This window comes from Hylobates moloch, unplaced genomic scaffold (genome assembly GCF_009828535.3).
Source record: "Hylobates moloch isolate HMO894 unplaced genomic scaffold, HMol_V3 SCAFFOLD_16, whole genome shotgun sequence".
NCBI lineage: Eukaryota > Metazoa > Chordata > Mammalia > Primates > Hylobatidae > Hylobates > Hylobates moloch.
In genome coordinates, this window is record NW_026652291.1 from 48,331,179 (window position 1) to 48,349,118 (window position 17,940).

Consider the following 17,940-nt stretch of genomic DNA (forward strand, 5'->3'; position numbering starts at 1 on the left):
AATGTATAAAAACAACTGATTTTTGTATGATGATTTTCTATCTGGCAACTTTACTGAATTTATTTATTAGTTCTATTTTTCGATGGAGTCTTTAGAGTTTTCTCTAAGATCATATCATCTGCAAAGAGACAATTTTACTTCTTTCTTTCCAATTTAGATGTCTTTTATTTCTTTTTCTTGCCTAACTGCTCTGGCTAGGACATCCACTACTGTGTTGAATAGAAGTGGTGAGAGTGGGCATCCTTATTCTTGTTCCTGATGTTAGAGGAAAAGCTTTGAGCTTTCCACTGTGGAGTTTGATATTAGTTGTGGGCTTGTCATATATGATCTTTATTATCTTTAGGTATATTCCTTCTATACCTAATTTATTTGCAAGTCTTTGTCATGAAAGAGTGTTGAATTTTACCAGAAGCGTTTTTTTTTCTCATCGTCAGACAGTCATACGATTTTTATCCTTCATTCTGTTAATGTGGTCTGTCACATTTATAGATCTGCATATGCTGAACCATCCTTGAATCTCAGGGATAAATTCTGTTTGGTTATGGTGTATGATCCTTTTAGTGTGCTATTGAATTCAGTTTGCTAGTTTTTCTTTTTTTTTTTTTACATCTTTATTCATCAGGGATATGGCCTGTAATTTTCTTTCCTGTATTGTCCTTCTCTGGCTTTGGTATCACTGTAATGTTGTCTTTGTAAAATGAGTTTGAAGGAGTTACCAGTTCTTCCATTGTTTGAAAATATTTGAGAACGATTGGTGTTAATTCTTCTTTTTTTGAGATGGAGTCTCCCTCTGTTTCCCAGGCTGGAGTCCAGCGGCACGATCTTGGCTCACTGCAACCTCCATCTCCCTGGTTCAAGCAGTTCCCCTGCCTCACCCTCCCGAATAGCTGGAATTACAGGCGCACACCACTATATCCAGCTAATTTTTTTGTATTTTTAGTAGAGACAGGGTTTTACCTTGTTGGCCAGACTGGTCTTGAACTCCTGACCTCAGGCAATACACCCGCCTCAGCCTCCCAAAGTGCTGGGCTTACAGGTGTGAGTCATTGTGCCCAGCCAATTCTTCTTTTTAATGTTGGGTAGAATTCACTAGTAAGGCCATCTGGTCCTGGGATTTTTCTGACTTCAGCAGGACCCCTGTCTCTTAATCTCTTCAACTTATGCCAATCTATTATCCTTTTCCTAGCTTTATTTCTTTTGTTATTGTGCTTGGTCCATCTTTTGAATTACTTTCTTGAAATACTCTAAAGTACATTTCCATCAATTACAACTGTCTTACAGACCCTAACCTCTGATAGATGCTGTCTCTTTTATTCCCATGACTGGTTGGCTCCTCGCTGTTGGAGAATATCACATAACATGTATGTTATTGGTACCACTGCAAATCCATGCTCTCATTTCTCAGTTGGATCTTTAGTACCTCTTATCCATCCTTGTGATTGTCCTTACACTGTGAGACTCAGTGTTGCTCCTACCTGTTTTTCCCAACCTTGGCCATTCTTTATAAGTTCCCTATCTCCACCAGAAGCGTTCCGTACACATTCAGCATCCCTAATCCAAAAATTCAAAATAAAAATGCTTCAAAATTTGAAACTTGAAACTTTTTGAGTGCTGACATTACCCTACAAGTGGAAAATTTTACACCTGACCTCATGTGACAGGGTACAGTCAAAATACAGATGCACAGCACACGGTTTATTTGAGTATCCCCAAGGGAAAAAAGACCCTCCCAATCCTCTTCAGCTGTGATAAATACTTTCTGTGCATGTCCGAATCCCCCGCTACAACAAGCATGCCTACAAAGAATAATAAAATGGCATGTGTGTAGGCTGGACATGCCAATGGTAGGTTGCTCACAATGCCCCACATGCAGCCAAGACCTGTGTGTATTACTCACTGTGTGTGCTTTTTGTTCTCCTTATTCTGTGCTCTGTGGTATAAAGATGTTATGGAATCTTAAAAAGGCCTACAGATACCCCTGTGGTTAACAGTGATAAGAAAAAGAGGAAACATTTATGTTTATCTTTTTGTTTGTTTTTGTTTTTTGAGGTGGAGTCTCGCTCTATTGCCCAGGCTGGAGTGCAGTGGCGTGATCTTGGCTCTGTTCAACCCCTGCCTCCTGGGTTCAAGCGATTCTCCTGCCTCAGCCTCCCGAGTAGCTGGGACTACAGGTGCGAGCCACCGTGCCCAGCTAATTTTTTGTATTTTTAGTAGAGACAGGGTTTTGCCATGTTGGCCAGGCTGGTCTCAAACTCCTGGCCTCAAGTGATCCACCTGCCTCAGCCTTCCAAAGTGCTGGGATTACAGGTGTGAACTACTGCACTCAGCCTGTTTATCTTTAAAAAAAATTTTTTTTTGTGGCCAGGCACAGTGGCTCAGTCTTGAACTGAGACCAGCCTGGCCAATATGGTGAAACCCCATCTCTACTAAAAAATACAAAAATTGGTTCTGCATGGTGGCAGGCGCCTGTAATCCCAGCTACTCGGGAGGCTGAGGCAGGAGAATTGCTTGAACCTGGCATTCAGAGGTTGCAGTGAGCCAAGATCACGCCACTGTACTCCAGACTGGGTAACAAGAGCAGAACTCTGTCTCGAAAAGATAAATAAATAAATAAAAATAAAAATAATTTGTTTAGAGACATGGTCTTGCTCTCTCACCCAGGCTGGTGTGCAGTGGCACAATCATAGCTCACTGCAACTTTGAATTCCTGGGTTCACACTGTCCTCCCACCTCAGCCTCTTGAGTAGCTAGGACCACAGATGCACACTACCATACTCAGCCATTTTTTTTTTTTTTTAATGTAGAGATAGGGTCTCATTATGTTGCCCAGGCTGTTCTTGAACTCCTGGGCTCAAGTGATCCTCTCACTTCAGCCTCGCAAAGTGCTGGGATTACAAGTGTGAGTCACCATGCCTAGCAGCACGTATGTTTATCAAAGCTGTTGGACAAACAGGATGGCGGTGTAAGTGTGAAATGTCTTACAGAAGAGTATGGTATTGGAATGACCACCATATATTGCCTGAAGAAACAGAAGGAGAAACTCTGTGCTGAAAGTGATGAACAGAAGTTAATGAAAAATATAAAGACACTGCATAAATCTAAAAGTGAAGATCTTGATTATGTATTGAAAGAATGGATCTGTCAGCATTGCAATGAATACATTGCCACTTAATGGTACGGTGATCATGAAACAAGCAAAGATCTATCATGATGAATTGAAAATTGAAGGCAATCATGGCTATTCAATGGGCCGTTTGCCAGAAGTTAAGAACAGACATGGCATTACGTTTTTAAAGGTTTGTTGTGATAGAGCATCTGCTGGTCATGAAGCAGCAGAGAAATTCCTTACTGAGTTTGCCACGGTTATTGCTGATGAAAATCTGGTATGAGAATAAGTCTATAATGTTGATGAAACACCACTATTTTGGCATTACTGCCCCAAGAAGACACTGACAATACAGGTGATAAGATGGCTGCTACAGAAATTGAGGACGCCAAGGACAGAGTAACTGTGCTGGGGTGTGCTAATGCAGCAGGCATGTATAAGTGTAAGCTTGCTGTAATAAGCTAAAGCTTGCATCTTCATTGTTTCTAAGGAGTGAATTTCTTGTTGGTTACACTGTTATGCTAACAAAAAGGCATGGATAACCAGGGATGTCTTTTCTGATTAGTTTTACAAACATTTTGTACTAGTGGCTTACACATACTGCAGGGAAGCTGGACTGGATAACAACTACAAGATTTTGTTATTCCTTGACAGCTGTTCGTGTCATACTTTTTCCCAAATGTGACTATTCAGTCTTCTGACCAAGGTATCTTTAGATCAATGAAGGGTAAATATAGAAACACTTTCTTGGGTGGGCATGGTGGCTCAGGCCTATAATCCCAACACTTTGGGAGGCTGAGGCAGGAGGATCACTTGAGCCCATGAGTTTGGGACCAGCCTAAGGCAACATAGTAAGACCCTGTCTCTACCAAAAAAAAATTTAAGAATTAGGTGTTCTGGCATGTGCCTGTAGTCCCAGCTACTCAGGAGGCTGAGTTGGGTGGATCACTTGAGCCTGGTAGGTCCAGGCTACAGTGAGCAATCATCACACTGCATTCCAGCCTGGTGATGGAGCGAGACCCTGTCTCAGAACTTTCTTTTCTTTTTTGGAGACAGAGTCTTTCCCAGGCTAGAGTGCAGTGACGCCATCTCAGCTCACTGCAACTTCATCTTCCCAGATCAAACAGTTCTTCTGCCTCCGCCTCCTGAGTAGCTGGGACTACAGGCACCCACCACCACGCCTGGCTAATTTTTGTATTTTTAGTAGAGACGGGTTTTCACCATGTTGGCCAGTCTGGTCTCGAACTCCCGCCCTCAAGTGATCCTCCCACCTCGGCCTCTCAGAACACTTTCTTGAACAGCATACTAGCAATGGTGAACAGAGGCAGGAGTATGGAAGGTTTTCAAAATGAGTTGAGCATGAAAGATGCCGTATATGCTGTTGCTAGTGCTTGGAACACAGTGACTAAAGACAGTTACGCATGCCTGGCACAACCTCTGGCCTTCAGCTGTGTTCAGTGGAGGATGAACAAGGTGGTGACTTTGAAGATTTCCATATTTCAAGTGAGAAAAAAGTGATGTCTGACTTCTTACATATACAAAAAATAATACGTTTAGAGTCCATCAGTAAGTTGGATGAAGTGAATATCAAAGAATTTTTTAACATCAGTGAAACTCCAGTTGCTCATTCATGGACTGGTAGTGAAATAGCCTAAATGGTTCTAAATCAAGGTGATTGTGGTAATAGTGACAAGGTAAGGTTGCTAATGCTGCAGAAAAAATGCCTGTAGATTACATGGTGAAAATGTGCAATGGACTTATTAAAGGTACAGCAGTGTACATGCATAATAGAACAATAAGTCATATCATTTACAAAATCAAACAGAGACTTCTAAGACAAAAACCATTATTAATGAGGCAGATGACTCCAGAGGAAACTTTTAAGAAGCCACCAGCAGAATATCTCCTCATCCAAGGAGGTCCTGCTTTCTGGTCTCTCAACTGCTTCTGATGTTTCTTGTCACCTAAAAAAATAAAATATAGGATAGAGTAACCTTTTCATGAAAGCACAGCATTGTAGGTGGAGACTGAAAACCTGCTACATTGTTTGTTGTTGTTTAACAGGCAATACAGGTATTGTGGTGATGTTACTGTGCTGTTTGGTTACCTTAAATATGTTATTTTTTTCTCTGTATGAATGGTGTGTCACCTTTTTTACTGTTAAGTACTTATGTGTGAATAAGTATAAGAAAATGATTGCTTATTGGTAGCATATAAATTCAGAGTCAGGAATGATGGTAATGCCGGACAGCCACGGATTGTCCACATGGGTGTCTGAGATAGTGACATCTTTGCTTTCTGATGGCTCAGTGAACATAAATGTTTCATGTACAAAACTATTAAAATACTTTATAAAATTACTGTCAGTCTACATATATAAGATATATATGAAACATAGATGAATTTTGTGTTTAGAATGGGTTCCATCCCCAAGATACCTTATTATGTATATACAGATATTCCAAAATCTGAAAAATTTCAAAATCCAAAACACTTCTGTTCCCAAGAATTTTGAGAAAGGGATACTCAACTTGTATATGGTTTTGCCTTTGAAAATCCTTAGTTGTTAAGGAATTAAATTAGTGACAGGCTTCTGAGATCTTTGAATCTTGGAGTATTGCACAAAGAATTTTTGCCCTCTGTTTTGAGCAGAAAGATAATAAAACTAAGAGCTCTTTCATATTAAGACCTAGAGCTGACTTTTTCTAATATCTAAAGTTTACCAATAGTAAAAGAGTTTTATGGAGATAGGAAATTAAATAACTGATTTAATTTAGCATAAATAATATAATTAAACATAAGGTAAGTTAGTTGGGTTAAAGAATGTTGTGTTCTCAATTCTCTAGGACATTAAATTGTATGATTGGACAGATGAAGCATATTTTGGCTGCAGAACAGAAGAAAACAGATTTTAAGCCAGAAGATGAAAACAATGTTTTGATTCAATATACTAATGTGAGTAAAATGATTCAATGTGTTAATATTTTGTTAACATTTTCATTAGTGTATCCTACTGTGCCCTAGATTTTTTTCCGTTTATACTTACAGATTAATGAGAAACTATGTATTTCCTCTTTAGCTAAGCTGATACACATTCCTATGTAATGAGTGTAGAAAAACTTTTATAGGCCTGTGTAAAAGTCTGTGCTTATGTAAGAAAACAAGTAGAGAAGATTAAAAATTCCATGGATGGGAAGAATGTGGATACAGTTTTGATGGAACTTGGAGTACGTTTTCATCGACTTATCTATGAGCACCTTCAACAATATTCCTACAGTTGTATGGGTGGCATGTTGGCAATTTGTGATGTAGCCGAATATAGGAAGTGTGCCAAAGACTTCAAGGTATGTATACACAAAAACATCAAACTTGCAGATAGGCCCAGGAGCATAAGTCAGATCATTAAAAATCACTATTTACTTATAGTTAGTGAAAGGTTTATAACTTTTGTTGATATTGTGTGAGATAGATTATCACATTCTACCTGAAACAGTGTTGTTCCAATCTTTTTTTTTTTTAATTTTAAATTTTGAATTTTTATTTTTATTTTTCCAAAGACAGAGTTTCACGATGTTGCCCAGGCTGGTCTCTTATTCCTGGGCTCAAGTGATCTGCTGCCTCAGCCTCCGAAAGTGCTGGGTTTGCAGGAATGAGCCACCACACCTGGCCCATATATTTAATATTAAACCCATTTTTGCTTTATGGTGTATTTTCAGTTCCACAGTCTTTGACTTATTGACATCCATGACTAATGCTGTATATGTCACATGTTAGGAAAATAATGTTGTCTTAATTTATGTCCCTCTGAATTTTTCTGTAACATTTAAATTATGAAAAATGTATATTAATAACTAGTTGTAGTCCACTGAAGTATATATGATTGTTATTATTGAGAATTAACACATGAATCTTTTTGAAATATTATAGCAAGTTTATTTAACTGTTGAAATCTTTAAGTTTTAATGCTTTGTGATCTTTAAAAAATTCTAATACGTTGAACTTCACCCACACTAGTAAGTCCCACCTGACAGTATGTAAAAAGTTACAAGCTAATTGTAAAACTGGAAATTGTTTTGTTTCAATGTTACTTTTTTCTTCTCTCAATTCAGATTCCAATGGTATTACATCTTTTTGATACTCTGCATGCTCTTTGCAATCTTCTGGTAGTTGCCCCAGATAATTTAAAGCAAGTCTGCTCAGGAGAACAACTTGCTAATTTGGACAAGAATATACTTCATTCCTTCGTACAACTTCGTGCTGATTATAGATCTGCCCGCCTTGCTCGACACTTCAGCTGAGATTGAATTTACAAAGGAATTCAATGTCAGTTCCTTTACAGAGGAATGTCTTGTACTTCAGCAGGCCTCGGTTGATAGCACAGGAGATACCTTATGACACAGCCAACATTTTGTGAAACAATGACTGGAACAAAACAGCAGCCATACTTACCTTTGAGGTTTTATTTAAAGTTTGGATACCACTAGCTATATTTTGCTTTTTTCCCCTTACGTTGAATTTTAATTCCATTCTTGAATGTAGAAATTTCAGATTCTCTAAAACTACGTGTCGCTGTTTTCATCCTAGAAAATGTTGCTGTCAGAAGGCAAAGGGAATGTTACCAGTGTTTTCGGTTCTTGTACTTTTAACATATTCCATTTAGAAATTTTGCCATTCTGTTTTCCATTAATAATAGGTGAAATACAGGAAAACTACATTTGTTATTCCTCAGTTTTTAATGACCTTTTCAGCATCCATTGTTAATCAAATTATTTTAGGTTTTCGTAAATAATTTTTTTTGCCTATTTCAAAAGGTTAACAAGCATACTTTCTGTAGTTTGGATTTTTTTCTGAGGTACATTAATCTAGTCTAAAAAATGTCATAAACTGAACTAAAATGATGAAATATTTTATGTAGACATTAGGAGTGGATCAGAATACTTCTGCTTTCTGGGTAAAACTTAAAAGTTTACTATTTCTTATTTGGTAAATAGATTTTAAGCCAATTCTACTAAGAAATTAATAAAACTACCTTATTTTATATTCCACTTAAGGTGGAGGACCTTAACTAAAGGACCATATTTATTCATTATTTTAATATTATAAGGGAAGTAAAAAAAAGTGAGGTATAGTCTAAATGGTGCATATAAGAAATATTGACAGTGTTTAGCAACAATGAAGCCCTTTAAGATTTCTGTTGTAATGCTAAACTTGAATTAGATGGAATGGCTGAACATGTGGTTAGTCTTTTATTTTAAGAGGAATTGAGAATTGATAGATTTGGAGATGAGCTTTGCAAAGACTGGTTGCTTTTCATGTCTATAGGTCTGTCATTGTCCTTTTTCAAAGCATTTCTGAAGTTATTCCTACTTGGATATACTTAATGGAATTGGCTTAATTTGATGACATAATAAATCAGTTATAAAATTTTAAACATCAAGTGAAAATTTAGAAAGGCCATTAGTATTCTATAAACCTTATCAACTTGCTCTGGGAGAATGCATTCTAGATTATATGTAGTGTTTCAGCTCCCATTGTGTTGTTCATAGTCTTCTAGGAACAGATAAGTATTCAATTCACTCTTGGCATTTTTTCTTTAATATAGGTTTTTTAGCCTATTTGTGGAAAACTGCTTTTCTTCTGAGAACCTTATTCTGAATGTCATCAACTTTACCAAACCTTCTAAGTCCAGAGCTAACTTAGTACTGTTTAAGTTACTGTTGACTGAATTTTCTTCATTTTCTGTTTAGTCCAGTGTTACCAAGGTAAGCAAGGGAATGAAGTATACCGACCTCTTTCAAAGCATTTTGGGACATTATGGCAGCTTTAGAAGGCTGTCTTGTTTTCTAGCCAAGGGAGAGCCAGAACAGGTTTTGGTTACTAGAGAAGGTCATATGCTTGTACTGTTGCCATTTTAGAAAGCTCTGATGTGAATTCAAATTTTACCTCTGTTACTTAAAGCCAACAATTTTAAGGCAGTAGTTTTACTGGCCATTTAAGCTCTTTGTACAGTGTCAATTTGTAAAAAAGAAAAAATGAAAAAAAATCTCAAATAAAACATGAGATAACATTTTAAGACTTCCAAATCAGAGAAGTGCTTCAAATTATTTTGTTTGGATTAATTTTTAAAATGTAAAGCATATACTTGTTGCTTAGTTATTTTGTTAATTATTTTCATGCTTGAGTTCTGTGCAATATTTTCTATTATGTCCGTTGATAGGACAGTGACAATTCATAAGTGAATACTTAATTTAGAAGTGTTAACATTAATGCTCAATAAACAAATTCCCTGCAGTTGTTTTTTTATTTCACTCTTTTTATATTTTAGAGCCATCCATCCTGAATTTTATAAATGATTTTTTTTTGAAATTGGAGATTTTTAAAATTTTTCACAGCACAGGTCTTCTCACTGTCTTTTTTAGCAAAAAATACTTGACTATATAAACAAGACTAGAAATTTATCCTAAACAGATGGTCTTTCTCTAAGGGAAAAAAAAAAATGTGTCATGTAAAGCAATATGCATTCTTTGTTTTCTGATTTTTTAAGTGTTTTCATATTTATAGCCATCACAAAATTTTACCCAGAATGTATGGCTCAGAAGAGATGATCAATAAGTAAAATGTTTTTCATGTTGCACATGGTAAAATTTTAGGTAGAGAATGGAGCTTTGTATAATTGGTAACTTTAACCAACATTTTCCTAAGTACAGTCTTTGCAGTATTACACAATACCATATGAGCTAACATGCAATATTAGTAATGCATTGAATGAAGTTGAAAATACACTCTTAACACACTGCGCATTGTTTTTCTAAAATTGAGAAATATCTGAAATACAGAATACAAGTTTAATAAAGGAAGCCTACCTTATGTAAATTATGATGTTGAAAATGACAGTCAACCGGAGTAGGTGAAGTGTCCTTATGAAGAATTATTAAATAGTAGCTGGATGGATCTTTAGACGGATGACCACCTGACCATTCCAAGACAATTTTTGGTCCCATTTTGAGGATTGCCATAGTTGCAAGTCCTTAGGATCTTCCTTGTTTTAAAGTGAACTGTCAAAGTAGGTTAAATTAAAATCTAATTTAAATTAGGTTAATTTATATTACATCATTCTTTTTTTCGCCCTCTTTCACTTCTAAATATTTTGCTTTCTAAATACTAGCCTTCGGGTTCACAGTGAAATAATTTAATTATCAATCAGTAGATTGATTCCAGGTGGAGAATTCACTGCTTCCCTAAAATGCATTTTTCTTACCTATGATGGTGAATATTTACAAGGATCTGGATAAAGAGATTTTGATTTTTGAAATGCCACAAAACCCCTTAAAGTGGTCAAGTTCCTAAGGTACTGGCTAAGGCATGCTTGAACTGTATTTGAGGGACAGCAGTTCAGTCAGTACATAATTTGTTGGTGACTAACAAAGCTCACATCTGGGAGATAAACTTTTTTTAATGCAAAAATATTTTACACATTACCCATATGTTGTTGAATTTTACATACAAAGCATTTTGTGCTTTCATTCAATTAGTTTAACTATATTCAGTTTCTGTATTATTTCTCTCTGATCTATCCTGTAATACATTATTATGTACTTTAGAAGAAAAGATCAGTTCATATTGTTAGAGTGAATAATTCTACATAAAGTCAAAGTTAGCAATTTAAAAAATTTTACTGCATAATAAAGATAATTATAGTTACATGTATTGATTTAAGTCTCACACACTGTGCTAACAAGTCGTTTGCATATATGATTTGATTCTAGAGCAACCCTAGGATTTGGGTACTATTATTTCCATTTGACAGATGAAAAACCAAATGCATAGAAAGGTAAGTAGACCAGTCAAGGTCTACAGCTAGTAAAATGCTCAGATTGAAACATAAATCTTTTTTCACTCACTTTTAGGTTCTATATGCTATTCTCCTTACATAACATTAAATAGATCTTTAGTTTGATAGGTTCATTAGTTTTGCTTAATCGTTTCTTCCAATATGAGTCTTACTGTAGCATTTATATTACAAAGTTGGCATACAGAGTCAATATCTAATTTACTGTTGTGTTTTTCTTAATATGTTCAATGTATGGTCATACTTTTTAAATTTGATTTTTAAAATTTTATAAGTTGTCATGAAACTTTAATGTTAAGTTTGTACCTATAGAAATATGTCTATCACAAATCTTTATTGGTATTATTTTATATACTTTTCCAGCTTGATAATTTTCACAATAGAAAGAGACCAAATATTTTGTACTATATTTTGTGACACAGAAGTAAATGACAACTCTGCCTTGGAAGATATGAAGAAATCAGTGTTTTTATGTTCAAAACTATTTTAAATGTCATAGGCTTGCAAACTGTGTTAACTATTTAGTACATTGGTAGTTTTTAAATGACTAATGCTGGAGTGGAAGTGTAAGGCAAAATATTTAGTATATTAACAGTAGATAGTCATTTTGATGTAATCAGAATTGCATGTTAAGGGTTTTAGAAGCTGTCATAACTCTTTTATTTCTACCACTGATCAATCATTCCTCTTTACAAATTTAGGGAGGAAACAACTGTTCAAATGTATAGGGGACAGAAACCTGATATTTAGAGAATAGAAATTTTAATTGCCAAATTAGAGCAGCTAGGCTACCCCTGAGCTTAACAAAATTCCTGTTTTTGAACTAGACCCGATGTATTTTATCATTATTATTTGATAGGTACCATTAACCTTTGTTTTGTGATTAAATACCTACTTTTGGGGGGAAAGGTGAGTAATTAAACACACTCACCCATTTTCTAAGTGGTTTAGAAGGTTGCAGTCTTCCTCACCATACAGAGCCAGTTTAAATAGGAATATATCACATCATACTTCAAATAGCAATCAACCTCAGAGGAAAGTCATTTATTCAGAAGGCATAGATTTTGCTAGACAGCAGTGATGCATTACAAATATATAATTATTTGCACTAATATTTGAGCAGGTGGAATGGATTAGAACATGGTCAACATTATGCTGCTGATAACATGTATTTTTCTATATTAATATGTACTGTGCAACATGTATTAAAATTGTCAATAATTCATTTTAGCCAAGATACTAATATTTATATTACTGTGTTTAAGAGACAGTATCCAACTGAGCCACTTTTAATTTAAAAGTCTGAAACTGGAATTAAGTTTACTTTCAAAAATCACTTAAATTACTTTATAATCAGTGAAAGGTCAGTAAAACGTAGAATTATAAGTGCCTAGTGACTTAATAGGAGGAAATATGGAGGGTTAAGAAAGGAAGTAGGAACCTGGAATAAGAAAGCTAAGTTTCATTTATAGCTCAGATGAGTGACTTTCTTTGTTTTCACCATTGGGAATCTTAAATGAAGAAAGTGTCGTATCCCTTCCAGTTATCTTTGTGTTAATAAACTAAATGAAGATTGGATAGAACTAACAACGGAATTAGTCTCCAATGGTGGACTTCCAGAGTTTTGAGATTAAATTTTGAGAGGTGAGAAGCCTTCCTGATGCCCTGTAATCTTAAATTGGTAGATGCCTTTAAGTGAGGCCATCCCTCTTTGCCTGCCTATCATTTTAATCTTTATACTGTAACTGGTTCCTTTCAACTCTGGCCTTTTATTGTAGCACTTTTATCAAGTCTGCAGCTTCCCAGCTACTTGGGAGGCTGAGGTGGGAAGAACACTTGAACCTAGGAATTCAAGACCACCCTGGGCAACATAGTGAGTCCCTGTTTTTAGAAAAATAAATAACCCTTAGCTTTTTGCTATAGAAAATATCCAAATAGAGCCTGGACAATGCTGGATGTAAAGAAAACTTTGAAACTACCTCTAAGTATATTGTTTGTAAATACTGTGTACCATTTAGAGGATAACATGGGGGATTCACATGAAGTTATGTGAAAATATTTTATAAGGAATAATACCTAAGTGCCTCTCTATTACAGTTCTCCAGTAGAATGTATTTTCAATTTTTGCCACAAGGGGGAGAAGTTATTTTTATAGTAATATGTACATTTTTTTATTTTAAAAATAGAATTCACATAACTTTACAGCATCTATGAACATTTTGCTATCCTAATTATGTGTGTGTGCATGTGTGTAAACAGGATTCTGAAAGTCTTGCATGAGAAAAATTTCAAAGGAAATTAATAACAAAACCAAAACAGTTTTGAAGAACATGTGCACAGTGGACACAGGAATTGAACAAAGTTTACCATGATTAAAATTATGTTTTCTTAGTTATATATCACTTTGAATTTCTTTATCAACTCTAATAAGAATCTACTGATTAGTTTTCTGCATTCTGCTTTTTAAAAAAAAATTTTTGAAACAATCTGAGACTTAACAGAAGGGTTGTAAATACTGTACAAATAAAATTTTTCCCTTTTGAGAATAAGTCGCTGTCATGATGCTGCACCACCCTCCAATACGTTTGTATTTCCAAGAAGAAAGAATGCTTCAGTATAACTACAATACATGACAATTGGGAAGTTAACATTGACATATTACTACTATCTAATCAGACCCCAAACGTTTTACTAGCTGTCCTAATTCCTTTTAAGGATCTCAGTTCAAAATCATGTGTTGCTTTAGGTTGTAGTGTCTCTAGTCTCATTCTTTCTGACACAGTTCCACAGTCTTTCCTTTACTTTTGTGACTCTGGACATTTTTATAGATTATAGGGAAGTTGCTTTGTAAAATACTCCTGCATTTGGATTTCCGTTTCCCCGTAATTAGATTCTGGTTGTGCTTTTTGGCAGGAGTACCACAGATGCAACTCTGTATTATTGTTGCATCCTGTCACATAGTACACAATTTCAATGTGCCCCATTTCTGATGATGTTCATTTTTATCACTTTCTTCAGGTACTATTTATCAGGCTTCTCCACTTTAAAACTATTACTTTTCCCTTTGTAAATATTTTGGAGGTAGATATAGATATATTAATAGATACAGACATATATAGATTCCCCCTTATTTATTTATTTGGAGACAGAGTCTCGCTCAGTTGCCTAAGCTGGAGTGCAGTGGCACTATCTCAGCTCACTGCAACCTCTGCCTCCTGAGTTCAAGCGATTCTCCCACCTCAGCCTCCCAAGTGCTAGGACTACAGGTGCATGCCACCATGCCTGGCCAATTTTTGTATTTGTAGTAGAAATGGGGTTTTGCTGTGTTGGTCAGGTTGGTGTCGAACTCCTAGCCTTAAGTGATCCGCCCATCTCAACCTCCCAAAGTCCTGGGATTACAGGTGTGAGCCACCTTAACCAGCCATCCTTTATATATGTGTATATGTATGTGTGTGTGGTATGTGTATCTATATATGCATATGTGTGTGTGTATATCTATATATGTATCCTTCTAATCAGGATTCTCTTGATATCACTATGTATTTATAGTTTTCTGTTCAACTGATTATAATCTGTCGTTTTACCAAATCTCAAATTATCACAAATTTGGTCAGAAGGAGCCTCTTCAGGTTGTCTCCTGTCATTTTGGCATGTTCCCATCATTTTTACAGCACTTCTGGGCACAACAGGATTTTCCAAGTTCATCTTGTACTTACCTTGCCCCAGCTCTGGAATCAGCCATTCCTCCACTTTTTAGTGAAATTGGCAGTTAGAAATCAAGATTTGTGCATGAGATGTGCTTATTATTATTGAGATGTTTCACCCTACTCTTTCTCAATAGATAATGCTAGGGGGCTTTAACACACACACGCACACACACATGCATATTTTAAATATACACCCACACACATGCTCCCCTCTGCAACATCTTCCTCACCTCACTTGAGCTTCCATACCCCATAGTGAGCTTCCCCTCTCTCAGGAGACCATCCTCGTCTCACATAGCTCTTGAAGTTTTGGCTTTAGGACCAAATTGAGGGAATAAGAATGGTCATTGCAGTAATCATGTAAAAATTTTAAAATATTAAATTAAAAAATTACAATTTTATCACTCAGAAACAACTATATTTTTGGTGGAAGTTTCTTTTCTTTTTTTTTTTTTTTAATGTAGTGAGCAAATTAGTAAAGCTGAATTGAGGAGGGGGTAAAGTGTTATGCCCAAGACACAGAACTTACATTTTGAAAGAATTAAATTTGAAATGCTTACCATATGTTTTTCTATTATATAATCTTGCTACTGTAATTGCTATTTAATAAGAGTTCATCAGAGAAACTGTATGAATGGAAACCTGACCATTAAGCAGTGAATACCAATAGGATTTTTTACTAATAAAGTTCAAAGGAAAAATGATCATACAATTGTTGTTTTTGTAGGCCATTGAAAAATATATATGCTAAGAAAGATAGACTTCATGTGAGAAAGGAGTCTCTGGGCTGGATCTATTATAGTAGATACTACAATAAACTTAATATGAAATAGGAGTCAAATAGAGGCACAGAAGTTAAATAACTTTACCAAAATTATATATCTAAAAAGTAATAGAGTCAGAATTCAAACTTATGTCCTTAGGCTTCTATAGCCCATGTTTTAACCACTTTGCTCTGTTACCTCTAAGATTTCACAAAAGAGGTCACATTTCAGCTGTGCTTTAAAAAGGCAAGTAGCATTTCATCAGTGGTGGAGGAGAAGGGGAATTCTAGGCAGAAGTAACTTATACTTGCAAGGTGTGGAGGCATGAGTCACTGGTATATCACTGAATGGAAAAACTGCAGTGTGAGTAGAGCTCAATGTGTGGGGTCCATCAAAAAGGGCAAGTTAAAACGAATATTTGGATTGGGGTTAGCTTATTTAGAGTCTTTAGGCCGGGCGCAGTATCTCATGCCTATAATCTGAGCACTTTGGGAGGCCAAGGCGGGTGGATCACCTGAGGTCAGGAGTTCGAGACCAGCCTGGCCAACATGGTGAAACCCCGTCTCTACAAAAATACAAATGGCGGGTGCCTGTAATGCCAGCTACTCGGGAGGCTGAGGCAGAAGAATCGCTTGAACCCAGGAGGCGGAGGTTGCAGTGAGCCGAGATTGTCATTGCACTCCAGCCTGGGTGACAGAGCAAGACTCAGTCTCAAAAACAAAGTCTTTAAAATGGTATCCCAATTAATTTAGGCTTCATCATAAAACCAGAAAACCATTGAAAAGTAAGTGAATGACATGAACAATTCTGTGTTTTAGAGAAAGATAACTGGTCAGAATGTATGCAGTGGACTACAGGAGAGAAGAGGGCAGAAACTAGGCTACTGCATTAATCTGGTGAAAGCCTGAACTAGGGGAGTAGCACAGGAATGAAGAGAAGGTGATAGATTCAGGGAATATTTGGAAGATTAAACCAATAGGACTTATTAATTGTTGCTTTATTAGATGTGGGGGCTAAGCAAGAAAAGGAATCAAAGATGATTCTGAGATTCTTAGTTTACATATCTTGGTGAATACCAACACTATGGACTTCAAATATATACATTAGGAAAAGTAGGTCTAGGAGGAATGTCACTGACTACTGAAAGAACATCTCTTTTGCCAGAACTTGGTTCAGGTCATGCAAAAAATTTAAACTTCATAATCTGCTAGAAGTTGGGGCAGGAGAAAAAAAACTCCATCTATGGCTTTGAAACAAAGGAGAATTATTTTGAAATTTTAATGGTATATAATTTGATTTTTATATATAATTGTTTGAATTGTTTTTTACTTAAAGCAAAAAAAAAAAAAGAAGCTTTCCAGCATTTTAGTGCTCGAATGTAATGGGTAGATTCAAATGGAATAACACTGGTTGCCTTTTTTGATGTCAGTCCTTTTAGAGAGTGTACATTGGAAGGTCTAAATATGATTTTCTCTGGTTGGATTGTTCACATGCTAGGAATGCTTTACATTCTGATTCAAATTCTAACCCAGAATCTTCCACTTTATCACTTAGGACATCAAGTAGTCTCTTCCAGGAAGATACTGCAGACCTTGAGACCCTACAGATCTAGAACACAATTATCAGCCATTATATTTTGACTATAATCCCATAGGTTGCATGTTTATCTCAGTAAGGTCAACAAAATGACTCCTTGGCAATATTATGTGGAAAGTGTGATTACACATTATGGATATACCACAAACTCATTTCCTTTGACTTCATGGATTTCAGATAGGTGTTTTGAAAGTACACTTAAAAAAAAATCATTTATCACGCCCGTAATCCCAGCACTTCGGGAGGCCGAGGCGGGTCAGGAGTTCAAGACCAGCCTGGCCAAGATGGTGTAACCCCACCTCTACTAAAAATACAAAAATTAGCCCGGCATGGTGGTGGGCACTTGTAATCCCAGCTACTCCGGAGGCTGAGGCAGGAAAATCACTTGAATCTGGGAGGTAGAGGTTGGAGTGAGGCAAGATCATGCCACTGCACTCCAGCCTGGGCAACAGAGCAAGACTCTGTCTAAAAAAAAAAAAAAAAAAATTCATTTAGAGGTTTAACATAATCAGGTTATTTAAAGCAGGCTGCTAGTTAGCCAAAGGATTACCAGATTACTCTGGAGGTAATTTTATTTTCAGATCTAGTTGGAAAATATCTCACATTGTCATTCTTACATTGCATGTGGTTTCTGTTCTACTTTAAGAATTATATTAATACAACAAAATGAAATAATTTTTAGTGTGATTACTAATGGCTTTGACCAAAAGAGCATTTACAGAATGTTGAATATTTTAATAGCTAAAAAATTATAGATACAAACTTCATTGAAATTCTGAAAATAAATTTAGTCAATATTTTAATTTTAATGCATAACTTTTGTTAGTAAACAGAAACCTGTTTAGATTTTAATTTTTTATTTTTCTATGAAAGGGATTATATAAAACTAAAAATGTCACACATATCCACAGAATACAC

The 17,940-nt window shown here is 35.8% G+C and overlaps 1 protein-coding gene across 8 annotated transcripts in view; it reads left to right on the forward strand.

Annotated features, from left to right (window-relative positions):
* The window catches only part of EXOC5 (exocyst complex component 5), a 115,115-nt gene that overhangs the window by 51,142 nt on the left and 46,033 nt on the right, over positions 1 to 17,940 (forward strand). For 4 of the 8 annotated variants that reach the window (XR_009210165.1, XR_009210166.1, XR_009210163.1 and 1 more), the window contains exons 16-19: positions 5,953 to 6,061; positions 6,235 to 6,450; positions 7,216 to 8,868; positions 10,873 to 10,937. Coding sequence is in view for 2 of the 8 variants with exons in the window: in XM_032134970.2 (XP_031990861.1) it covers positions 5,953 to 6,061; positions 6,235 to 6,450; positions 7,216 to 7,404 (514 nt within the window). In the remaining 6 variants the exon portion in view is untranslated. Of the gene's footprint in view, positions 1 to 5,952; positions 6,062 to 6,234; positions 6,451 to 7,215; positions 9,398 to 10,872; positions 16,660 to 17,940 lie in introns of those variants that run through there. The other 4 variants (XM_032134970.2, XM_032134971.2, XR_009210167.1 and 1 more) reach the window with 3 other exon arrangements.